This window comes from Camelina sativa, chromosome 12 (genome assembly GCF_000633955.1).
Source record: "Camelina sativa cultivar DH55 chromosome 12, Cs, whole genome shotgun sequence".
Lineage (NCBI taxonomy): Eukaryota > Viridiplantae > Streptophyta > Magnoliopsida > Brassicales > Brassicaceae > Camelina > Camelina sativa.
Window position 1 is genome coordinate 7350037 of NC_025696.1, and position 25055 is coordinate 7375091.

At 38.7% G+C, this 25055-nt stretch overlaps 8 protein-coding genes and 1 long non-coding RNA gene across 10 annotated transcripts; 5 read left to right on the plus strand and 4 right to left on the minus strand.

Moving 5' to 3' along the window:
* On the minus strand, positions 518–1238 carry LOC104730673 (2S seed storage protein 4-like). Its single transcript, XM_010449869.2, has one exon. The coding sequence runs from the start codon at positions 1173–1175 to the stop codon at positions 678–680; it is 498 nt and encodes a 165-aa protein (XP_010448171.1). The 5' UTR covers positions 1176–1238; the 3' UTR covers positions 518–677.
* Positions 1843–3689, plus strand: LOC104730674 (protein translation factor SUI1 homolog 1). The gene is made up of 5 exons (XM_010449870.2): positions 1843–2002; positions 2603–2680; positions 2862–3067; positions 3247–3300; positions 3386–3689. Exons 2-5 carry the CDS (start codon positions 2644–2646, stop codon positions 3428–3430), a joined length of 342 nt encoding a protein of 113 aa, XP_010448172.1. The 5' UTR covers positions 1843–2002; positions 2603–2643; the 3' UTR covers positions 3431–3689.
* LOC104730675 (DDRGK domain-containing protein 1-like) lies at positions 3899–6176 on the plus strand. Its single transcript, XM_019233499.1, has 9 exons — positions 3899–4018; positions 4139–4269; positions 4347–4446; positions 4703–4806; positions 5005–5106; positions 5182–5340; positions 5476–5532; positions 5606–5642; positions 5806–6176. The coding sequence occupies exons 2-9, from the start codon at positions 4150–4152 to the stop codon at positions 6015–6017; spliced, it is 891 nt and encodes a 296-aa protein (XP_019089044.1). The 5' UTR covers positions 3899–4018; positions 4139–4149; the 3' UTR covers positions 6018–6176.
* On the plus strand, positions 6647–9179 carry LOC104730676 (COBRA-like protein 11). The gene is made up of 4 exons (XM_010449873.2): positions 6647–7302; positions 7412–7557; positions 7646–7978; positions 8069–9179. The coding sequence occupies exons 1-4, from the start codon at positions 6732–6734 to the stop codon at positions 9026–9028; spliced, it is 2010 nt and encodes a 669-aa protein (XP_010448175.1). The 5' UTR covers positions 6647–6731; the 3' UTR covers positions 9029–9179.
* Positions 9331–13020, minus strand: LOC104730677 (TBC1 domain family member 15). Its single transcript, XM_010449874.2, has 12 exons — positions 12475–13020; positions 11830–11925; positions 11609–11712; positions 11338–11477; positions 11153–11251; positions 10938–11060; positions 10754–10842; positions 10531–10636; positions 10354–10451; positions 10003–10263; positions 9841–9924; positions 9331–9734 (listed from the first exon to the last, which is right to left on the minus strand). Exons 1-12 carry the CDS (start codon positions 12562–12564, stop codon positions 9723–9725), a joined length of 1302 nt encoding a protein of 433 aa, XP_010448176.1. The 5' UTR covers positions 12565–13020; the 3' UTR covers positions 9331–9722.
* Positions 13263–14511, plus strand: LOC104730678 (60S ribosomal protein L14-2-like). Its single transcript, XM_010449875.2, has 5 exons — positions 13263–13371; positions 13476–13577; positions 13870–13999; positions 14072–14184; positions 14273–14511. The coding sequence occupies exons 1-5, from the start codon at positions 13369–13371 to the stop codon at positions 14327–14329; spliced, it is 405 nt and encodes a 134-aa protein (XP_010448177.1). The 5' UTR covers positions 13263–13368; the 3' UTR covers positions 14330–14511.
* Positions 14906–19823, minus strand: LOC104730679 (protein disulfide-isomerase 5-4-like). Its single transcript, XM_010449876.2, has 15 exons — positions 19670–19823; positions 19112–19202; positions 18859–18953; positions 18552–18609; positions 18118–18302; positions 17949–18006; positions 17051–17091; positions 16902–16976; positions 16344–16400; positions 16174–16237; positions 15933–16076; positions 15617–15838; positions 15389–15541; positions 15203–15280; positions 14906–15115 (listed from the first exon to the last, which is right to left on the minus strand). Exons 1-15 carry the CDS (start codon positions 19708–19710, stop codon positions 15038–15040), a joined length of 1440 nt encoding a protein of 479 aa, XP_010448178.1. The 5' UTR covers positions 19711–19823; the 3' UTR covers positions 14906–15037.
* Positions 20209–22396, minus strand: LOC104730680 (tryptophan synthase beta chain 2, chloroplastic). Its single transcript, XM_010449877.2, has 5 exons — positions 21825–22396; positions 21341–21697; positions 20834–21276; positions 20657–20751; positions 20209–20563 (listed from the first exon to the last, which is right to left on the minus strand). Exons 1-5 carry the CDS (start codon positions 22173–22175, stop codon positions 20388–20390), a joined length of 1422 nt encoding a protein of 473 aa, XP_010448179.1. The 5' UTR covers positions 22176–22396; the 3' UTR covers positions 20209–20387.
* On the plus strand, positions 23343–24760 carry LOC104730681. 2 transcript variants are annotated; one of them, XR_758507.2, is made up of 4 exons: positions 23343–23700; positions 23792–23859; positions 23970–24102; positions 24302–24760. It is a non-coding gene; the product is annotated as an uncharacterized LOC104730681 (long non-coding RNA). The 2 variants fall into 2 exon arrangements; XR_758506.2 differs by having other exon boundaries at positions 23345–23700; positions 24321–24760.

Below are 25055 nucleotides of genomic sequence, written 5' to 3' on the forward strand. Positions count from 1 at the left end.
AGTATAGCCGATAATGGCATGTCATCATTTATAGAAAAAATAGCACTGTATGCTATTCTCATATGGACTTTCAATCTCAATTCAAAAATTGTACCTGATTTCTTGTATGCAATTTTTTTTTTCAGTTGTATCATTTACATGATCCCTTTTACAAAAAAAAAAAATTAAAAAATGATACACCACTTCCAGTTCCAGATGGTGCTTTTAGGCACACATCAATAATTCTTAGGTATACCATTCGCTAAATAAGCAAGAAATATCAAACTGCCAAATAATTAATTCCGTGTTCTCTAATTAGCACTTAAGGTATCAGTTACAATTTAACACATTACATCTCTCATCTCTGAAATAAGAGTCTATATATGATCTTTCCGAGGAGCAATAGCCAGTAGTAGATAGTTATCCCTATCGATCTTTCTCGTTCATTAAACTGATGCTTTTTATTTGACTTTGCAAATAGATTCATTGTGTTTTATTTAATTGTCATCGCTTTAGAGAAGAGCAAAAGTAACAAACCAAAAACATAAACAAACCTCACATTTATTACGTAGTAGCGCTAATTACATTAGCCTGAAACATCCTAATGCTTACAGTTTTCATAAAAACACACGATGACGTGTGGTGTTAACATGTACCAACAACCACACGATCATACGCTCGAAGGTTTTGTTTGGAATTTAGTAGTAAGAAGGGCCAGAAGGGATCTGGAAGGGGCAAACATCAACTTGCTGGATGCGGCAAACGTTAGGCAAGTGCTTGGCTGTCTGGTAAATTTGCCTAGCTTGGCTTTGTCTCTGCTGTCCCTGTCCCTGACCCTGGATGCTAACCGATCTGGCCGCTTGCTGCAAGGTGGGGCAAACGCAAGCTGGGTCTTCCTGGCGAAGCTCGTTGCAGCACTGCTCGAGTACCTGCTGGCGTCTTTGTGGGTTCTCCATGTCTTCTTCCCAATCGTACTCGTCACCACCACGGCCGCCTTGCCTCGCTTGCCTGCGCATCAATTCCTGGCAAGCTCTTAGGTGCTGTGATTGCTGGAACTCCCTCTGACATCTCTGTCTTGGGCCCATGGGGTTGGTGGTGTCTTCATCGAACTCGACGACGGTGCGGTAGATGGAAGCGTTAGTGAGGAGGAAGCAGAGGGCGAGAGTTGCGCAGACGAGGAAGAGCTTGTTTGCCATTTTCTTGCTAGTTTATGTATGTGTTTTTCTTGATTTTGGTTTGAGTGAAGAGTGAAGTGGAGGGGTGCTCGGTATTTATAGATGAGGAAGGAGATTTGCATGGCGATCACGTGTAAGAATGCATGCACATGTTAGTTGGTGTGCGAGAGAGCTAGAGAGAAGCTATATATAAGATTGTTGTCTTGATTAGGTACGTGTTGGAAACTCAAATACGGAGGGGTGACAAGTTTCCGCGTCTACAAGCAGTGCAACCATGCATATGTATGATGTGTAACTCATGTTCTGACATGTCAATTATGTTTGAAATGAAGGTTAAAACTGTTAAACCTGATCAAACCCATTCTTAATTCCGTTCCAGTGGGATGAGAGTCAGTAATGAAAGTGTTGGTGGTAGACTGGTAGTCACGGTGTCCATTAATTGGTATCATCCTGATATTAAAACGATGCTTCAATTCGACAGCAAACAAAAAACCACTCTAAACCAAATCGAAATCTACCACATCGTAACCGAATCAAAGCTTTGTTTGGTTCAAATTGACAAAAAAAAATTCCAAACCGAAATTTAAATTCCAAAGATTTCTGAACCGGTCCGGTTAAACCGTATTGTAAACAAATAATAAAAAAAATAAAATATCTGAGAAGATCAGATTTAAAACTTAAAATTATTCTGTCGTGACAAAATATCTAATTCCTCTTTCTTCCTCTTTCCTAAAATTTTCTCGCCACCGAAACCAGAAGTTGCAGACTCTATATCCGAGAATTTAGGGTTTCTGTACGTTCTCTCTTCTCCGATCATCAGATCCACGAAACTCTACTTTCCGGATCAGGTAAATTTTGTCCTTGTTCACTAAACTCTTGCTCAAATCTTTTGATTTTTCGGTAATTTCGAGGTGAAGTTTGTTTTCCATTGCTCGGATCCGTAATTGTGGAGTCTGTGATTGATTTTGTTTCCGTTCATTAGCTTGGTTATCATGTGCTATTAGAATCGCACGCGAGCTTTTTGATGCTGAGTTTGATAAAGTGGATCTTGCTTTTGATCTCTTGTGACAAAATTAAAATTGGTGGATTGTTTTTTTTATTGCTTTACATCATATCCTGTAATTGAGCTGACTAGGTTACTGGTATTAGGATAAAGAATATATTGGATGCAACATGGTTTTTGCTCATTTCGATTCTTCTTTTTCCGATGATGAATGAATCTGGAGTTGGTGATTGTAGTGTCTCATTTGGTTTTATGTATCTTTTAATCTCTGCAAGGCTCGTACTAGAATTGTGTGTTTTATTGTTTGTTATCGTGTTATGTGTATCTTCTGTATGTGTTTCCTGTGTTTTCTTAAGTTCTTTAATTGTTGTTTATCTAAGACTTGGTGAATAATCTTTTGCTTACATAGATTGTGGTTTTAACACTTTCATCTTCTCTTGTTCAGGTCTCAGCTTCTCGTTTTCCCCCTCAGATCAACAAAGTTTCATGTCTGAACTTGATTCCCAGGTCCCTACTGCCTTTGGTAAGTTTCAGTTATTTTAGACTGATTTTCAGATGTTTGCTAAAGATTTTTTGATATTTGGAATATGAGATTTTGTAAAACTGTTTCTGAAGTCTTGGATTCTTCAGGTTGTGTGTTAGGGTATCTCATGTGAGAATTGATAGGAGCTAATCAGTTTCTTTTTTTTTTTGCTTGTCTGCAGATCCGTTTGCTGATGCGAATGCTGAGGACGCAGGTGCAGGAACAAAAGAGTACGTTCACATTCGTGTCCAGCAGCGGAATGGTAGGAAAAGCTTGACAACGGTCCAGGGGCTGAAGAAAGAGTACAGTTACACCAAGATACTCAAGGACCTCAAGAAAGAATTTTGTTGCAACGGAACTGTGGTTCAAGACTCTGAACTGGGACAGGTACGTCCTTTTAACACACCATGGTACATCCATGTTGGTAAATTACCGTCTTGCTAGTCCATTTGAATATGATGCAACAAAGGGTTGAAGACTAATTGGAAAGCTTATCCGAAGGCTTTATTATATCTGCTGTCTCTGGCTATTCTCCAGTACTTATGTCTACTTGTGCAAATGTGTAGGTTATTCAGCTTCAAGGTGATCAGAGAAAGAACGTCTCCACGTTCCTAGTCCAGGTAAACATCACTCTCTTTCTTTTACCAACTGGCTAACAAGAATATTTGTTGCTTGATTTTGTTTAACCTACTCTTGATGGAACAGGCTGGTCTTGTGAAGAAAGACAACATCAAGATCCATGGTTTCTGAGCTGCTTCTGTTGCATTGTCCCTAGGCTGCTGCGTTTACTTATCTAAGCGGATCATTACCGTTATATCGTTCAGTTCCGAAACATTTCTTCACCTTCCTGTTACTCTCTTTTTTCTTTGCGTTTTAGCTTTGGTATGATACTAAGAGACTATCATCGTTTTCTTTCTCATGCTACTTCTGTAATATGATGAGATTGTTAAAAATTGGCAATTAACGTTTGTCCCTTCTCTCTATATATACTATGTCTTACCAAGATGGATCTCAACAGCTTCACTATTATTCTGTCTTTAAGTACACTGTTGTGCAAACCTGAATTTGGATCTGGAAGACGAAGAGCTCAAAATTTTTATCTGTAAAACTTGAAATTGAAGAGTCATTTTTGACAAAAACATGTGAACCAAATTGACTTTGTAATTAAACCGGGTTGACGAGAGACTCCGGCGGGTTTAGAAGGTCTGTAAGTCGAGGAAATTACGAATTAACCGCTTTGTCTTCTCTATCGATTCGAGTCCAAGCGAAGCGGAGCTCTGCAATCATCGAGCACGACGATTTAGGTTAAACTACCGAATAGAGAAGACAATATCTACGGTATTGTGGACTGATATAATCAGAATCGATCCTCTTTCAATTTTGTTATTCAAGAATTTCATTTTCTCAACAGTTTCGTCAAAGTCCTATTTTGTTTCTTCGGTTATTTTTGGATTGCAGGGGGGTAAGAGATGGAGGAGATGTTCGCTCTGGTAGTTTCCATGATTCTCATAGCGGCGGTGATTCCTTTGTTCTTTTGGAAACGTCGTATAGATGCTAGATCACGGGACCAAGTTGCAGAACCGCCACAGGTAATTTTTTTTTCAATTTTGGATTGGAATTTTTTTGAGTCCATGAAATGATATGGCAATCTCTCGTGAAATTGAAGGCTCAGCCGCGTGAAAACGTGGCACGTACTACTGGTGGACGTAGGATGCGTCGGAGACCTGCAGCTTCTGGTGCTAGCTCCTCTACTTCTAATGTTCAAGGTTGTTTTTTTTTTTTACTGCTTTTGTTTCTCTTTTGGAAACCGTGTGTGTGTTTTAGCTACATCATCAACTGGATGATAAGGTTCCAAATTTGGATGAATTAATATTAAGTTTCTGCTACTTTTTAGCTGGAGGTAATCTTTATGTAAATTGGTTAGAGTTTACTATAGCTAGTGAGGAGTGGAAACCAGTTATCCAAGGATTAGAAGATTAGAAGGGTCTTGGAATAATTTATTTGGGTTTATATGTGAAACAGAAAACATCAGTGGGAGTGAAGGTGAAGATGAAGATGAAGATGAAGCCGGTGGATCTCAAGCCAGAGCATCAAAGAAGAAAGAGAAGAAGCGACAAGAGCGTGAAGCAACAGGTGACTCAAATTCTATGTCGCCCATTAATTCTTTATATATTCTATTAGAAATGTTGGCGGGATAAAGGATGAGAAATTTCTAGGAGGACCAGTTTACATTTTAACTTAGAGATAGAGTAATGGTTCTGACCTCAGAATAGTTCATTTCCTTTTGGTTCCTGATCAAGTTCTCTTCTTATCGTCGGCTATAGGCTGAAGAAGCTACACGGGAGTCAAAGAATACAAAACAAGATCGGTATGCAGAAATGCGGAGGAAGAAGGACGAAGAGCGCGAGGCAGAGGAGCGGAAGTTGGTGAGTCAGTTCATTTATCTCGTATCTGTTTAAGCTTCCTGCTTTTGAAGTGCTGAGGTTGACATTGTTGTGTAGGAAGAAGAAGAAAAAGCGCGACAAGCCAAAGAAGAAGAGGCAGCTGCTTTGGAGTTTGACAAATGGAAAGGGGAATTCTCAGTTGATGCTGAAGGTACAACAGAGGAAGCGCAGGGTGAAAATCAAGATTTGCTTTCAGACTTTGTTGAATACATAAAGGTATCTTTAGTAATCAATCCTTTACCAAACACTTTCCCATCTGTCACTATAATTGTCATTCTGTGCAATTTTTGTCTCATCCAATATCAGTGTGCTGTCATGTTGAGCCTTACCTTCCGTGTGATGTGATTGCAGAAACAGAAATGTGTTCCACTTGAAGATCTTGCCGCAGAATTTCATTTACGAACTCAGGTATCATCTGGCTACATATTCATAGAACCTTGTGCATGGTTCTCAAGTCTGATTCGACTGTTTGTTTTTTTAGGAATGTATCAACAGGATCGCTTCTTTGGAGAGCATTGGTATTTCTTTCTCCATATAAAATAGCATTAGTCTCATCCGGCCGTTTGTAATTTGCTATGTTTATAATAGAACCGAAGCAATATGAATAGACAGATGAGGCACTGAAGTGAAAACGTAATGAGAGAACTCTTACAGACCTGAACCCCTTCCCTTTTTATTCAGGGCGGCTCTCGGGAGTCATGGATGATAGAGGGAAATACATTTACATATCAATGGAGGAGATGAATGCGGTGGCAGATTACATCAAACGTCAAGGAAGAGTAAGTATCTCACATCTAGCAAGCAAGTCGAACCAGTTCATCGACTTGGAGCCCAAAGTACAACACCAGCTCGATGAAGAAATTAGCGGCATGGAAGAGATATCGGTTTCTTAGTTGTGTTTGTCGGGTAAAATAGTTTGTCAAAAATAATGAGTTTAAAAAAGCTTTTGGGACTCACTGCAACTTACTGGTGTGTTTGGTCATATACCTTCGTGTTCTGATTTAACTAGTTTGAGATCCTTACAGTACATGAAATATATAATATCTTATATATGACGTGAAATACTTTGACTTAACTCACTTAAGCTGTGAGCATATTTGGAGCCACCATTGAATTGAGTAACTTATTTTCTATCTCTAAGCTGGTTGTCCTAAACCAATTTCGTCCAGCCACATACAAACAAACATACCTACTCGTTGCTGCTCGATGTGCCTAGATTCCGAGATCTCCCTTAAAACAATGTTTGCCAGTTTCTGTGCTCACAACGTGTCACAAAAGTTCTTGTCTCAGATTATGGCTACCTTCTCTATTGGATTGCTAATTTATCTAGTTTGATAACGAAGATGTGTAATTTTGAATTAACGGAATAAATTGTGACCAATTTACGTTTTTAATTTTTGTACATTTTGCGCATTTACGTTATTAAATTTTTGTATAATCTCTGTTTCTCCGGAGAAAGAGGGAAAAATTAGAGGAAGAGAAACCGTTATGCTCTGCTTTCCCTTATTCGCTTAAGCTTTTTTGAACATGTCTCTTCTTTCTCCTTTCTTCTTCTCTGTTTTCTCTTTCTTGCCGTCCTAAGAAAAAACTTGGGAAACACGGTAGATATGAAGAAGATACATTGTTACATCCATCTAAACCTCCTTCTCCTTCTAATACCTCTAATCAATCTTCAGTTTCCAACGTTATCATTGGCTCAAGACTACGATGAGCCAAAGAAAGATTTTAAGCCACCGCCAGGCCTTCTCCGTTGCAACGGAGTTTACATGTCTTACACTACCGGCAACCGCGAAAAGTTATATCCTCGCACAGCAAACGTCACGGCTCAAGCCTGGTCGTTTAAATCAACGGCCATGATCGTCAACACCGGTATCGAAGAGGTCAAAGGTTGGCAAATGTTCGTAGGGTATCACCACAGAGAGATCATCGTTTCAGCGACCGGAGCTGTCTCATCGGATGGTGAATTCCCTGTCGATGCAAGCAATGGGACGATATTTATCGGGTCTCCGAATACGGATCTCAAGACCTCGATTCTCACAGCTGGTGATCACACTCAGATCTCCACCGATATCGAGATAACCGGAACCGTTTTTGGCGGTAGAGGTACGGTTACGCCAATGCCTAAAACGATCAAGCTCGTAAACGATGGATGGCAATGCCCTGCTGCTACTTCTAAAGGTAACGAACCAACGTGACCTAATTCATGTTCCTTAGGTTTCGTGTTCTGTAAGAAACATTTTTGTGTAGTGACCTGTTTTCGATTCTTTCGGTATGTTTACATCAACAGGTGGTACAATGCAAGTTTGCTGCAAGAGGAATCCAAAGTTTAAATCTAAAGAAAAGGTGAAAACCAAGTTCACGCCTAGACAACGCGGTGACCTGAACATAGTCTATGACGTTCTTCAAGCCTATAAGAGCAACTACATGGCGCAGGTGAGTAGCCGGATCCATCACTTGTATCGATATAAAGACTATTATATATATACATAAAAGAACCGAAGTTGATTTGGTTTTTGGACAGGTGACTATTGAAAACAAGAGTCCGCTGGGACGGTTAGACCATTGGAACTTAACATGGGAGTGGATGCGAGGCGAATTCATCTACTCATTGCGTGGAGCCCATGCGGCTGAGAAGAGTCCGGGCGAATGCTTAAGCAGCAAGGCAGGACAGTTTTACGGGGATCTTGATTTCTCTCAGGTTGCTAATTGCCAGAAGAAACCAATTCTCAAAGATTTACCAGCTGACCGTAAAGAAGATAAGGACATCGGGATGTTACCATTCTGTTGCAAGAACGGCACTCTTTTGCCCGTTCACATGGATCCTTCTAAATCCAAAGCCATTTTCCAATTACAGGTTTGCCCTGAAACGAACCATTTATAGTGTTTAGTGACTAAGTTTTAGGCGTTAAGATGATATATAAACCGGTTTTGATGTTTGGTTTAGGTGTACAAAGTGCCACCTGACCAGAACAGAACCGCATTCTTTCCTCCTCGAAACTGGAAGATTGATGGTATAGTGAATCCGCAGTACAAATGTGGACCACCTATACGGGTGGACGCGACCCCGTTCCCTGACGCTAGCGGTCTCCAAGCAACCACCTACGCTATCGCCAGCTGGCAAGTCGTATGCAACATAACAAAGCCTAAACCAAAAGCTGCACGTTGCTGTGTCTCTTTCTCAGCCTTCTACAACGACTCAGCTATTCCTTGTAACACCTGCGCTTGTGGCTGCAAAGATATCGATACCGACACTTGCAACGCCAATGCCCGACCGCTTCTCTTACCTCCGGACACGCTCTTGGTACCTTTTGATAACAGGACACTAAAGGCAAAAGTATGGGCAAAGCAGAAACACATGGCTGTTCCAAAGAAGCTTCCTTGTCCTGACAACTGTGGAATCAGCTTAAACTGGCATCTTAACTCGGACTACGGTAATGGATGGTCAGCTCGAATAACAGTGTTTAACTGGGGGAAGAACGCAGTGGAGGATTGGTTTGGTGCTGTGGATTTAGGCAAAGCTGGTTTAGGGTATGAGAATGTTTACTCCTTTAATGGGACAAGAGTTCCACCTAAGAACCAGACCATTTTCTTTCAAGGACTTCCTGGTATGAACTACTTGATTGGTCTAACGAACGGGACCAATCCTGCTAGAGACCCTCAGGTTCCCGGGAAAATGCAGTCGGTTATCTCGTTTAAAAAGAAGAATTTGAGGAATTTGAATATCCCTGGAGGAGATGGATTCCCTAAGAAAGTTTTCTTCAATGGTGAAGAATGTGAGCTTCCTAAGTATTTCCCTAAAAAGGGTTCCGCGAAGAGATTATCCTGTATCCGATTCTTGCCGTCGATTCTTCTCGTGATCACAACATTTCTTGCCATCAGTGATCGGTTTTTAAGCTGTGTGTAGATTGCTTTAGTTTTTAACTATGTAAGTTGATTTTTCTCTGTTTAGTCATGCCATGATCAAGGAACTTGAAGAGAATGTTAATATATGTATCTCTATTCACAGTTTTGGTTGATCCAAAGGAACTAATGTAGATGGCCTCGCTTATTAAAAACTCTTGGCCTTTATTACAAAATCTGCTTTTGTCTAGAATATATGATTTGACAAAAGAAATAGCATACAAATCACAAGTCATTTGGTCATCAAATACCTCTGCTTCTTGTTTTGGGTCATAAAATACAACAACCTGCAACACTCGCACCGAACGTCAGGTATTTCGTCGTTGCATATAACAAGAAATGAGCATTGTATACATAGGAACAGTCTCTTTCGTTTTCTTTCCCCTTTTGGTAAAAATACAAAAAAAAAGAAAGAAATTTGTATACATTTGAGGGATGCAACATTTACTTTTATGAACAGCATCCAAATTATGTTTCTTTTTTGTTGTTGTATGTGTGAGTGTGTGTGTGTGTGTTAAGGGTAACTCAAAGCTCCAAGATTCTTCCAGCTTACATACAAAGAAGATCGCCAAAATCTGACAGTCGATTTCCCGCCTTATCCTTTTGTATCGAACTGCGTAAATAACAAATCAAATAAACGAAAAGCTTCACATGATTCTGCAGGTCTATACCAGCAGAATCATGAATGTTCCCCAATGCTATTTCTTAGCCTGCAATAAGAGAGAGCACAACAGAAGACAGACTTTCAGGCTAGCTTTCCTACTTGTCTGAGAGATACACAATCGCAGACATAATGAAAGAAACGTTAGAAATAACCTTTCTTAGATATTTCTTGTGAATTTTTATGGCTCCTGAGCATGTTTTTTTGGCATCCAAGTTCCCAGTCATGTCGTTAAGTATCTACAGAGACATTAAGGAAATAGGATGAGGGAATAATTCACCAAAATGTAAAGTTAAAAAGAAGATGTATGATTAAACCTTAACAACATCGTCGAGTCCACGAGCTTCTGTCATTAGCTTATAACTCTTGTCTTTCAAGACACTGGCCACTAGGAATACAGATATAGGCAAAGGACCTTCTGCAGTTTTCCCTCCATTCCTCATGTTTTGTCTCTCATACTTTCCACATTGCTTAATTGACTTCGTTTTACCCTTGAACCCTTCGGTTTTCTCACTCCCGCATTGATGCGCTTCATAAACATCAAAAAGATCGGGGTCGTACTCGAGAGCCCACATCATCTATGGGAAATACGGTTTAACATTGAGATCAATCCAAGGAAGAAGGAGACATTATCCATATAAGATAGAGTGAGAGTCAGGAATCATTACCTCCCAAAGGAACAAAGAGTCGCAAAATGAGAATTCTCTTCGGAATTGAACCATTAGCATCCGAATAGCAAAGAGATAGTCACCTCCACCCAGTTTATCTGCATTTTAAGACCCATAGCTCTTGATTAATCGCTGAATATATGCATATACACAAATAAATAGTAGTAGTAGTAGTACCTAGATGTTGGTGAAGTTTGGGGTCAACAACCTGAGTAATTGAAGACAAATGAGTAAGTTGAGCTTCAACTCCAACAGATCTCCCAGTGCTACGGAAATTTCCTCGCTTTTCAATTCGAAAAAAAGAAACAATGTTTAATACAATCTGATTGCAAAGAATATGATGTAAACAGTTTGATACCAAAACCAGAAATACATTGAATATATGTGTAAGGTAAAGTACCAATCGACGCATAAGCCTCTCAAAACACCAAAAGGCATCAGCTTCGTCCTCAAGAAGAATAATCATAGGGGAACAAAGATCACTCATTCCTGATCAGAGCAACATTACATATATCAGAGTTTCTCAAGTAATACTGGTTTTTCAAACAAATGATACAATGTTATATATATACATTTGGTTTTACCTTGACAATACCCAACGTCATTGTCTATCCAGGCGTAAACAGACAGAATATCCCAGAGCTTTGACAAATTCTCCTTTTTCTCATAAAACACCAAGGTCCTGTCTGTACGGTTCACATCAAGACCTGAAAAGTATAAAGGAATAAATTAAGCAACAGAGGGAACCAGCAGATATTCAAGCCGGTGATAGAGGAAGCCAGGATGATCAGTCACTAACCTATCTGGTGAAGTGTTAGTAGCCATTGAATAATTTTCTTATCAAGAGGTCCACGACTGGTGAGCTCTTTAAAGAAATCTGAACCATTTGAGTTTGTACCTGTGAGAACAACATGAATACTTCAAATGCCTATGACAAGTTTATATAGAGTTATTCCATAATAGAAAGGCAAAAAGATACTTCACCTAGATTTATTTCCTGAAGAACAAGAGGATCATAGTTGGGTTGACCATTTTCAGTAATTACAGGAGCAGTAATAAATCTTCCACTTCCAATGACAGGGAACATTTGCTTACACTCCTCCTTCCAAGAAGCATACTGCATTCTGAAGGAAGAGAAGTTGCATGTTGATTCACAAAACAAGAATAATTGTTTTATGATCAATGAATATGAATAACCATGTAAGTATGCCAAAATGTGATAATATAGATAGACGAAATAAGGACAAGAATATACCTTCTGCGTTGTCGGGTTTGCTCTCTTTCTTCGAATGTGCTCATTGGATTATAACAGCCAAGTAGGAATTCCCATACTTCACCTCTAATTGATGGATGGATTCCCTGCAGATGAATTGTATAGGAATTAAGTAAGGTAACAAGAACTACACAGATTCAGAAGGAATAAAACGAGAAATCAGTCTTGGCAAAGAGTAGACTTTTCTAGAACAAACAACATACCCCTCTTCTGATTCGTCTAAGAGTCTTGCCAATATCGAGAGAGCCTTCTTGAACAAACGCAGCCTGCCATTTTCTTACACTTAGAGTTTTACCAGGCTGCACAAAAAAACATAAATTGACTTTTAGGCTTTTCAGTTCTGTCAATGATAAGGTTCATCTAGAGATACTTATTGAATCTGAGTTCCAACATAGTGCCAATTAAAGCGCATAACTGATAAGAAACACACTGTCTTATGGATCTTCCCATATTTTGTTCTATGTACAGCTAATATGACCTATTTGATCTTAGGAGCTCTGTCAGATCTACTTTTTTTTTTCTTTTTCTAACCTCGTTTGATATTTTCTTACAATGGCATTGCAACAGCTATATAAGGACATAACAAACAATGGCTAAGAACTTGGAATTCGAGGAGAGATCAAACATCTAAGCCGGTGATGGAATCGATCTTAGAACACCAAGAATCGATAGAATTTGACAAAATGCAATTGGGAATACACAGATATAAATTAAGCAAAGAATAATCGAATCGGAAATCACATATTGCAGCATTCGTAATTACCAAATAGAGAGACACGACCTAATGAATTGAGAATCTTTAAAATAAGCAAAAATCGGGAGGAGAAAGAATGAAGAAAGAGGTAAACCTTGATTTTGAATCTGGTCTTGGGGACATCGGTGCACTCAGGACGAACCTGGTAGTAAGAATCTGCTGGCTCACCTACGCCTCCCCACATCTCTCTCGACTTTTTTTTTCCCGGGCAAAATTATCAAAAGTAATAATCCTGAGAGAGATTTTGAAAGGAAAGAAGAAAAAGCACAGGATCGGGATCCCCTTAAACCTCAAAAAAAAGTTCGATCAACCAGATCAAAAACGATCAAATTGACGAAATTTTTATAAAGATTTGAGAGTTTAAGGGGTGCCCCCAACACCAGCCTTGAAAGGTTAGTAGATTGACAAGTCCAAAAGACAGAAAACGAACTTCCCTTGGTAATAATGCTTTGGTTCGTATTACGGTAAGTTTCTTTCTTTCTTCTACATTTGTTGATGACAAGACGACGACGAGCTGAGCTGGTCTCATTATTAGCAATATTAGTTGTTGTTCGCCACAAATAACGGAGTTATCCCGATCCATCTTGTATTTATCCTTTTTAAGGCGCACACTTGACTTCAGTAACTTGGATTGCCACTTTCCAACAATTAGCTAACCGACCATGAGTCGTTTATACTAGATTTTTTTCCCCGTTTAGTTGTCAACAACGAATCACATCTTCATGTCGACGACTAATTGATTTACACAATACGACTTTTGTTCGAACGACACCGTGTTGGAGTTTTTTCGTTTTGGTGACCCAATTTTATGGGCTTTTTCTTATATGGGCCTTCAAGGTAAGGTTCTTACAACGTTGGGCCATAAGATACAAAGCGCTAAAATAAATGGTAGTATATAATAGTCTCTTCAGCAAAACCCTAATTTCCTCTCAGCTATACACTTTCTCACTCTGAGCAGCTTCGTCATTCTAATCTACCGGCGGCGAAAATGGTGAGATATACATTTCTTCTTGAGCTTATATTCCAAGCGGCGTTTGTGCTTTTGACATCGACCAGGATTATGAGTTGTAACGTTTTGATGGTTCATTGTTTCAGGTTTTCAAGAGGTACGTTGAGATCGGGAGAGTGGCTCTTGTTAACTATGGAGAAGATCATGGAAAGCTCGTCGTTATCGTCGACGTTGTTGATCAGAACAGAGTAAGCCTTAGTTCCATTACTTTTATGACTCTATCTCGATGTGTTTCAATGCTAGAATCAGTAAAGTTTCTTCGTCGGTCTCTGTTAATTGTTGGATTTTAAGGAATAATAGATTTAGATTGACACCAGCTGCAACTTTGGTGGTTTACAGTTTCATTGGTTTAACATTTATGATTGCGTTGATTTTGTAAGTTTACCTAGTTTGAGGATGGCCTGTGAATTCTAGTTTCACCTAGGCTTAGTTCGTGTAGATGTATACTTATGGAGTCCAGATTGTGTTATTGTTATTCAGGCTTTAGTGGATGCCCCTGATATGGAGAGGATTCAGATGAACTTTAAGAGGTTATCTCTTACCGATATTGTGATTGACATCAACCGTGTGCCAAAGAAGAAGGCTTTGATCGAGGCAATGGAAAAGGCTGGTGAGTGCTGTGCAAATGTAATGTTATGTTGGGTTTTTTAAGTGTTCCCATCTAATCAGTAAGATCTTGCAGATGTGAAGAACAAATGGGAGAACAGCTCATGGGGTAGGAAGCTTATCGTGCAGAAACGTAGGGCTAACCTCAACGATTTCGATAGGTTCAAGATCATGTTGGCCAAGATCAAGGTCAGTTTCTTTAACTTTGAAGGTTTTATGATTGTGTGCGTTTATGCTTAAAACTGAAATGTTAATGTGTGTTGTTGGTTGTTTGCAGAAAGCTGGTGTTGTCAGGCAAGAGCTTGCCAAACTCAAGAAGGAGGTCGCTGCCTGATCAAATACTATTATGTCTACAAATCTGTTTTTGTGTTTGGATTCGGAAATTAGTGTTTTTGCAATTCTCAACATCATTATGTACTCAATTGTCCGATGTTACTCAAGTTTGAATGAAACCTTTTTTTGGAGAAACTTATGTTCTTGTTATTTGATCTTTAAAGTGACCAGTTTTTCATATTATGCCTTTTGTTTCGTTACTTTTTCTGTTATTTGGTAGTAATTCACTCGGGTGTTTTGATGCCAGAGTTTGCAATGCCCGAGAATATACTTGAACTACTGTTATCGAAGCTTTCAATGGTTTTGGCTTTTGGAGATTGGGCATTTTTTTCTGGTTTTGGAGATCAGTGTAGTGTAATTTCAAATTCACTATTTACTCAACCATTACCATCGGTTAAACTATCTCTTGTTTCGGTGATGAAACCTTGTTGAGAAAAAGGCACGAGAAATTTACGAGAATCTGCTACAGCTACTGTAGTAGAATAAGTCAATAAGATGATGAGCTACGCCAGTCAATTACACATTTGGTAAACGACACGTTAAAAATGCACCAAGACTTGAGAGAGTCGGAGAGATATATAGATAATACTCAATATTTTAACAGTTTTCGAATATATAACTGGATTATTCGGTGGCGTTTGGCTGTGTAAATATAACAAAAATTTCTGATTCGTTACAGAGAGGAAAACGGAATAAAACCCTGAGGGCTTCAAAAGTTTTTACCAAGTTCAATCTTTTTCATCAAAGTCATGGTGTGGTGAAGAATAGAATCCAAGATTCCGGCCACCTAAACAAAAGCAAAAACACAGTCATATGATAATACATTAATGAACTGTAACATGAAGAATAGGTTTCTAACTTCTTTATTACTAACCGTGAAGACACCACCGATTATAGCGCATACGTTGGTGATAAAATGGGAGAAGGACTTGGAATTTTCTGTTATAAGAACCTGCAAACAAACAAAGAAAAAGATGAGCAGAGTGTAACTTCGACCCACCGTACCAATCCGAAACTGTGTAACACATATAAGGCAGCAAAAGGGGATAATGATGCCTACCTGCATCGGTGAGAGCTCGAAGTGAAACTTGGCGACTGGTAAATAGTAACTTTGAGCAACACTGCTATGTGCTGTGTACTCATACTCTTCAATCATAACCTGTCCATTGCTTTTCACTACCTCTGTCTTTACTATTTGAAGATAATGCTCGATCTGTCCATGGAGAACAACACCTTAAAGCATGATTAGACGATTTAAATAGTAGTTATTGAGTTTTTACAAACTTACAGTAACATTAGGGCCGAGATCACGTTGGTTTATGAAGGGACGTCCGTCCAAACGGTCATGGTTTCGGCCTAGATAAGGTGATAAGCGCTTTAGCTCAGAAAATTTCTGAGGCAAAATTCTCCGCCCAAATGATAGATGGTTAACAACATGGGACATATTCATCTGAGAAGTATCAAAGGAATGAGATCCCGAACGAGCTGAAACCATCAAGTTGCCCGGAACCTGCAAAAACCATAGGGTAGTAACTGTTAAAGTGTTCAAGTGATCTAAAAGGCAGACAGACAAAGAAATAGTATTCTCCCAATTAAATGCTTACTTTCTTTACACGCATGTATCCTTCAATTCTACATCCTCCAGTAGAAGGTGCTTTTTTTAGAGTTCTCGATGAATTGTCTGATTTGTCCTCCAGTGCTAGATGATGGGGCTCTAGATGGATTGGTTCAACCAGACTCACCATCATCTATAGGAAAATGTAATATATTCAGAAACAAGCTACAAATGAAGCGCGAACAGCGACTCTTGGCTTACTTTTCTAAGGGACATGGAAAAGAAACTACCTTCACTAAGCTTTCCGTATCACGATCTCCATAGTAGGATTCATGATCGTGGTGTGCATCATCCCTATTAAGAAGATGAAAGAAAAATGGAGAAAATTAATTTAGGAGAATCGAGCAAATGATGGTCATGCATTATATGAACAAGTGAACTCGAAGTCCAGTTCTCTTACTTCAAATCACTGCCTTTGCGGAAAATGCGAATAGATGGATACCCTTGTATGTGATTCCTGGATATTATTTGCAGAGAAAATTATGAGCATACCTTAAAGCTGGTATAAGTTTCCAGAGAATACATTATGCTATAGCTAATTAAATCCTAAGGAAATCCCCGAACCTATGTATGGTATGCCTTTCTTTGGTTCTGACCATAACTTTCTGTTGAAGAGGTGCATGTAATATTTTAACTTAAACAAAAAGTATCTATACGAAGCCAATACAAAAAATGAAGTAACTGAAAATGCATCTTAGGCCTTAGTTAAAGAGAAATGAGTTAGAGACATCTCAGATATTCCACATTGTCACCAATGCATTACTGGCTAATACTAGCCCACCCTCCTAAACACCTTTTTTGCACATATTCAAATGATGTATTCGGTGGAAAGGAGTCTAATAGCTATTCTTGGTAATATTATGCATACTGAAGAAGCTATGGATAGTACTTTTTGCACTGTATAGTTAAATTTTCATAGCTTAAGATGGAAAGCCAGATAAAATATGAAAGGATATACCTCCGACAGAGATCAGCTTCTTGGGTGCAGTCAACTTTTGCCACGAGAACACGTCCGTCCATTTCTGGATCATATCTACCAAAAACAAGAAAGTTACGAGGAAAAATACTTTTACAGACTCTTTATGGAAAGAGAGTATAATGGCATACCTCTCTTTTATTTGTTTTGCTGCTTTCTCCCATGATGGTTTCTGAAATTGGAGACAAGTTATAGGCTTCGCATAAAGATCAGCAAAAATACCTATTTACAGTAGATAAAGTGCCACCAGATACTATAATCTACTATATAAGTTAGATATTCAACATCAAGTTGATCCTTATACAAGTCCAGTCTTTCCATGAGGAAATTATTACGACTTCAGAGTTCAGCCAAAGAGAATTCTCAGGAAAGATTGACTAGGTTACCGTAAATTGCACTGTTAGCGCGTCTTAGGCACCATACATGTAAAATTTCTTCTAGTAGGAACACTAATATAACCCTTGCCAAAAGGCAGCAAAATATGGTTCTGGCTGAAAACTATGCTGTGACATCTAGAATATAGGAGACGTAGACAGCAGATAAGGGAATTACCAGGAGATTACACCAATAGCACCAGGGAGCAAAGAAATTAACAACCAAGATTGGAAATCTGCAAAATGTATGCTGTCACCAGAACAATAAAGAAGTACGTACTAGGAATAGATTCGTAGTATTTTTGTATGNGATCAGCAAAAATACCTATTTACAGTAGATAAAGTGCCACCAGATACTATAATCTACTATATAAGTTAGATATTCAACATCAAGTTGATCCTTATACAAGTCCAGTCTTTCCATGAGGAAATTATTACGACTTCAGAGTTCAGCCAAAGAGAATTCTCAGGAAAGATTGACTAGGTTACCGTAAATTGCACTGTTAGCGCGTCTTAGGCACCATACATGTAAAATTTCTTCTAGTAGGAACACTAATATAACCCTTGCCAAAAGGCAGCAAAATATGGTTCTGGCTGAAAACTATGCTGTGACATCTAGAATATAGGAGACGTAGACAGCAGATAAGGGAATTACCAGGAGATTACACCAATAGCACCAGGGAGCAAAGAAATTAACAACCAAGATTGGAAATCTGCAAAATGTATGCTGTCACCAGAACAATAAAGAAGTACGTACTAGGAATAGATTCGTAGTATTTTTGTATGTATGTATGAAATGCACAATACAGTCTTAAAATCCTTACTGATGTGTAACTGTGTCAAAGTTGCGCCCAGTAAGTGATACCGAATCTTCAGCTACTTCTTCACCAGTTTCATCTCCATGATTAATGAGCGATAAAACTTCCCCAGCGTGAAACTCAGAACCAGTGGGCCTCATATTTGAATCAATAGAAAACTTCCGAATTGTCTTTGTTACATTTAGCCTGTTCTGAAAACCAAAGTTAGCAAAATCAGGAGAGGGAACAACCAAAAACTTCAAGCGACCAAATGGATAAATGTTCAAAAACAATAACACTATTTTCAAAATTTGACAATTTCGGATTCCTTCAAGAATATATTGTAAGGTCCAATCTTTTTGGACGCACATAGCAGATAATTAAATACTTTTAGAAACAAAGATTTCTCAAGAGCAAATGAAAAAGACAGAGATTGAGAATTATGATGAAACCAAACTTACAGTTCCTAATACGTCGCTGACATCCAGAGATGCAAATTCACATGAAAGTGACGGAAAGCTGCCAAAAAATAGAATCTGTATCTGGTTAGCAATCAGATAGATGCTGAATTTTTCATTACTTTGACTGGGCCACACATATGGCATTTCTGAAGAGATAAAGTATGCTATGCACTCAACAAAGAACGGGTCCGCAAAATAAAATAACGTTCTAGCATACAGTAGGGTAACACTTCTACACTCTTTAACCTGTTAAAACATTGATACCATAAGAAATTGGTGTTGATAAACAAAACCGAGTATAATGTACCTTATGTTAAAATCTAAGCGCAAAAAGTCTCCATCCGAGCTCCTGTCAACAATAACCGAGGTGGAAGTGCTGACAGCCAAATAATTATTCAGTTCCTGTAATATGAATTTTCAAAGTCAAAACATCATTCATATGTCCTACTGATACAAACTGAGCGGTTAACGAAACTGGCAATGAAATGAAACCATTAAACAGCAGTGACATTAGTCTCTAGAATGTCATAGTCAGCAAGTCCAGTGAGCTTGAAACTTACCATTCCAAATAAAAATAGCATAGAGAGTGCTGCTACAATGGACAATCCAGCACCAGACAGAGTCGCCTCTGTCAAATCCCTCGGGATTTTCCTGCAAACAGAGAAATTCAAAGGAATATATAAACGAAGTTTATACAATTATCTCCCAGAATCACAAATCTCAGTTTCTACCGAACTTTGAAACATTTGCCCCAAAATTTTAAACTTAGCGACAAAACCGAAATCGAAGTGACTAAGAAAACATCTTAAACCCCAGATAATATAAACACTTGTTAACAGTCCAATTTCAGTAAGAGATCAAATGAAAAATTTGACAATGCATATACAAAACCTACAGCTACAGGATCGAGTGTCCACGACTAAACCTTAACCCTATCACTAATCAGCAACGAAATCCACAAAATGTAGATGCTCCCCAAGAAATATTCACAATAAACTATCAATTCAGATTATGTCACCGCCGTAGATCGAGAAAATTCGAAGTCTACAAATCAGGAGGAAGCTAAGCTGGAGAAATCTGGGAAGCGAATACACACAAACGATGAAACAGAAACAAACCTGTAGAAATCAACGGATTTGATCTTGCTAGTGGAGACCATCTTCTTCGGATAAGGAGTCAACTGGGAATCAAACAATAGCTGCTTGGCTACTTCTATAAGCTTCGAGAACGAAGCACACACCTCCCTTGTGATTTTTATTATCTTCAGCGTTCAGATTTGAAACTCCTCCCCCAACCTAATAAATTACAACACTAGCCCCCTCTGCTTCGACTTGTTTCGCATTTGACCCAAATAGTTTTATAGAAACAAGTTAGTACCTTCTCAGTTCTCACTTGTTACAATCAAACCCATTTTATCAGATATTTGGTCTCAAAGTGTGCAAATGAATGTTAAACCAATAAATAGAGAGTTTGAAATATAATGGAGAAGTGTTACAACCTAACTGTTGTTATATGTCTCTGCTTTGTTTACCATTATTATTAGTTCTTCTTCATGCTCTAGATTCTTGTTCAGTGTTTTGATCGAAGTTGTTTTTGTTTTTGGTTAAATTAAGATATGAATGTTAGAACACCAGCTAAGTTCAAGAACAAAATAGTCTGAAGTTCTAATAACATCAAACGTTCTATAGAACATTCTTATTTATAGTATACATTGATAAAAATTGTTCTCTTCTTAACCTTTTGATCCAAACTTCTGGATTCCCGACAAGAAGCAAGAACTAACAAACTACATCAAAGAAATATCACTGTGTGAAACTGAAAGAAATCTTTTGTTGTTTAAACTTCGAGATACTTGATGGCAGTCTGAACATCCTTGTCGCCTCTCCCACTGAAGTTTAAGACCACTCTGGTTCCATCAGGTAACGTCGAACAAAGCTTCTCGAGATGGGCCAATGCGTGCGATGTCTCCAATGCTGGGATTATTCCCTCCAACCGAGACACTCTCTTGAACGCTACATGGGCAGATTAAGAATACACGAATGCAAGTTCTCATGAAATGTGAAAGAAACATATAAAGTAAGACAAATGATGTGCCGGTTAAGTACCTTCTAAGGCTTCTTCATCGGTAACGCTATAGTATTCAGCCCGTCCCATGTCTTTAAGGAAACTATGCTCAGGTCCGACTCCAGGGTAGTCCAATCTGATAACATGAACTTCTTTAGATACAGGTGACGAGGTAATCGTGGCTTAAAACAAGATTTGAACAGAGAAGAATCTCTTACCCGGCACTGATGGAGTGTGGTTCAATGATTTGGCCATCATCATCTTGCAGCAAGTAACTCATAGCTCCGTGGAGTACACCGACATCTCCTTTTGTCAATGTGGCAGCGTGTTTGCCGCTGTCCAATCCAAATCCAGCGGCTTCCACACCGATCATTCGAATCTCTGTGTCATCGACAAATTCATGGAAGAGTCCCATAGCATTTGAACCCCCACCAACACAAGCAACCAGAACATCAGGCTTCCCACCCCATTTCTCCATCGCTTGTTTCCTTGTTTCTTTACCAATCACAGCATGAAAGTCTCTGACCATCATAGGATAAGGATGAGGACCCGCAACAGATCCCAATATGTAATGTGTAGTCTCCACATTTGTCACCCAATCCCTTATAGCTTCGGATGTTGCATCTTTCAAAGTCGCTGTTCCAGAGTGGACTCCCCTTACCTACAAAGCACCAGAATTAGATAACAACACTTCAAAAGCATTGCAACTTTAGAATTCACATCACCTCAGCACCGAGAAGACGCATCCTGAACACATTAAGAGCTTGTCTCTCCATATCTTGAGCACCCATGTAGATAATGCACTGCAAACCAAAACGTGCACACACAGTAGCTGTGGCTACACCATGCTGACCAGCCCCTGTCTCAGCGATAATCCGTTTCTTTCCTAGACGCTTGGCGAGAAGAGCCTGAGCCACAGCGTTGTTGATCTTGTGAGCACCGGTGTGGTTCAAGTCTTCTCTTTTAAGGTATATGAGAGGCCCTTCACCGTTTTCTCTGCGGTAATGCTCAGTAAGCCTCTCAGCGAAGTAAAGCGGACTCTCCCGACCAACGTAGTCTTTCAAGATCTCTGCCAATTCTTTCTACAGTTGTATCAAAACATTAAATCAGACATTGCCTAACAAACCCAAATAACCAAAAAAGACTTCCAAAATTTCGAATTGATTCAATATCGACGAACAAGATGAAAACAGAACCGGCCTAGTTTACCTGAAAATCTTGGTCGGTGGCGAGAGAATAGAAAGCGGTTTCGAGTTCAGAGAGGGCGTGCATTAGAGTTTCAGGGACGTACTTCCCGCCGAACTTACCGAACCGACCGAACGAATCGGGCCGTTGCCAGAGGCGAGAATCAGATCCAGCGGACTCCGTCGTCATGAGAATAGATGGGTCCTTGGCGATGGTGCAGGAGACGGAGAACGAAGAAGAGAAGCGTGAGGGAGACGATGGCAGAGGCGTAAATAGAGGGAGTTTGAAGGGCGATCTCAGATGATGGGTTGATTCGGAAGAAGCTGAAACGGATGGTCTGAAAGTAGCAGTAGCGGTGCCTGTTGCGGTGGCCATTAGTGTGAGAATACTATCTTTTTATCTATTTCTCAAAGACAAAAAAAAGAAAAAACTGACAAGAATCTTGAAAGTGAGGGCTTTTTTATAGACTCGGTTATTAAACACATACAGAGATACAAAAAATAGAGGAGGAGATCAGTACCACGTTAACTTGTTTGCAATCAAGGAAAAAACAAATATATTGTAAGAGGAAGTTGGTGAGAGAACGGAGGCGGTGTAATTTTGGGGGTTGGATGTGTTTATCACATGCTTAATTTTAGTGTCATCTACTATCTTTTTTTTTTTTTTGGTAAACCTGTATGTGTAATTGTAGTCGGCTTTGGACAAAGATGACGACCACGTAATGTATATCATTCTTCTAAATGACACTTTTTCTAAAGGTTTGAAATAGTCGTAGGCTCATATCGGACGGACAAAGAAAAGTCGTAGCGGACATAACTTATTAGTATTCCGTGTTTGAGTTAAACCGGTACATATTTTGGAGTATGATTCTGAATCCAATATGGAGTATATTTTTCTTCACAAAAATGGTTTATAAATAGGTTCCATCGATTTTTTTGTTTGTTTGTGTGTGTGTGTGTGTGTCGATTTTTACGTTAATGTAGAGCCAAATTTACGAATGGTAGCCCAAAAACAGTTTGCCAAGACTGATAGTGTTGTCTTTAGACTCTTTACTCCTCATTTTCAGTTTATTTGGTTTCAATGATCTTTAATCTATAGTTGGTATATCGAATTTTCAACTTATATCATTGGGTAGTAACTCGTTTCAATGTGCCCTGTTTTTGGGTTCACGTGAATGCAACGGAGTGGACATTGAATAAGTCACATACACCAACATATGAGTAGATATTGTAGTTTCTTCTTTCATTTCATATCGTCCTTATTAAGAAAACATTCTATGACGCATACCTGAATAAATAATCTCACTTAAAAAAAGAAATATTTCAACCAAAGTAAAACAAAACGAGAATGTTGATATCGAAGATAACCAGTGGCTTAAAGTGATCAAAACAAAGAACCATGACTTCAATGTCCCACACAAACAAAGAACCGTGACTAAGGGCATGTGCATCAGCGTATAAATGGGCTGTCCTTCAGTAATTAAATCTCAAATTTAAATAGAAATTACCAATATATCGAAGGAACGTTCCTATAATTGGGACGTATTTTGCTTCGTCCGTCTTAACACGTGTTGGCGTGTAATTTGTTGTTGTTTTATGGGTAGGGTGACATATTTTGCTTCCTTCTCTTTCGCGATTCTCTTGAAGCGGAGAGAATTTTTTGTTTCAATTGCAAAATTCTCATTTTTTTTTGCTCCCGTTGATTAACCAATCTCCAATCGAAGCTTCTGATTAAACAATCTTAGTCGGTTACGTTGATTAAGCAATCAGAACAACAAATCCGAGCTTCTGATCAATCGACGAGGTTTGTGGATATGAAACCGTTGAGAGTCTTCTCCACCAAATCGAAGCTTTACCTTCACTGCTACTGGAGAATTTGATTAACCAATCTCCATCTTATGGTAATTTCATGTTTCTATCATGGTAATTTTATCTCTCTCTCTCTCACTCTGTCATTGATGATTCTCATATATGTTGCTTGCTTGCTTCTAGGGTTCCATCGGTTCTCTTGTCATCGTTGGTGTGACTCCGTTTTTTTTTTTAATTTTCACGTCTCACAGGTATGATTCGTGACAGGTATCATTCAATTTAAATTGATTTTTGAGATATGACTCTGATTCATTGGGAATTTTTGTATCCTCTTCAAATAAGACTCTGGTTTATTATGCAGGTTGTTTGCAAGGGGGACTCATCGCACACACTTAGTTTCGTGATGCAAGTCTTTCTTATAATTCATCCCACTGGATTGTAAATACCCCTGTTTGAGCTTTCCGGTCTCCACATGGCAGGGCTACTATAACAATGTAAGTGCCTTTTGATTTCATTTTATTTTTACTCTACCACTTTCCTTTGAATTTTTTTGTCATCTTTCTTTGTTCTAATGCACCATACTATTGCAAGTCTTCCATGTCTGTAACTGTAATGACCAAATTGATTTAGCATCATGTTTTAGTTTATAACATAATTTTTCAACACAGCTTGGTTATGAATGAGCTTTTCCAGTTTTGTTTACATTGTTTAGGTGCATACATACGGTGTCCATTAGATAGTCTGTCCCATGAGTGCCAGAGCTTGTTGGAGCTCATTGGAGCTCGTTGGAGCTCATTGCCATCTATGCTCTGCCATTGCCATCTATGCTCTGCCTCCTCACCACGATATTTACTCTATAGAGGATCTTGCTCAGTTGATCTTTGATCTACACCAGGTAATAAACAAACAGATTAATCCAAATGCAAAAGTATCAGTCAAGCTGGTCGCAGAAGCTGGAATTGGAACAGTTGCTTCTGGAGTTGCAAAGGGTAACGCTGATATCATTCAGGTACCAACTTGAGAACAAAACATTGCCTCTTGCTTCTTCCATGTATTATTGTATCAAGAAATTTCATTGTTCTTTTTGATATGATTTTCAGATACAGGGCATGATGATTTTTGTAACTTTGTAATTTTCTTATGTTTTTAATGTCAATGTTATATGTTTTATTTAAATTAAAACTTTAATATGTTTTTACATATTTATTTAAATAATTAATTTTTTAAATTAAAAATATTATGAAGGACCAAACTCTGAAGACACAAATGCTAATACTTAAGAAACTCTCAAAATAGAAATAAAATATTTGAAGGACCAAATATCAGTCCTAACCGAAGCACATGCCTTAATGGATGATGGATCATGAAGTAAGAAATATTCTCTCTAGTCTACTTTTTTTTCTTTTTATCTGCGAAGACCTTGAAAAATTTCGCAAGNTTTTTTTTT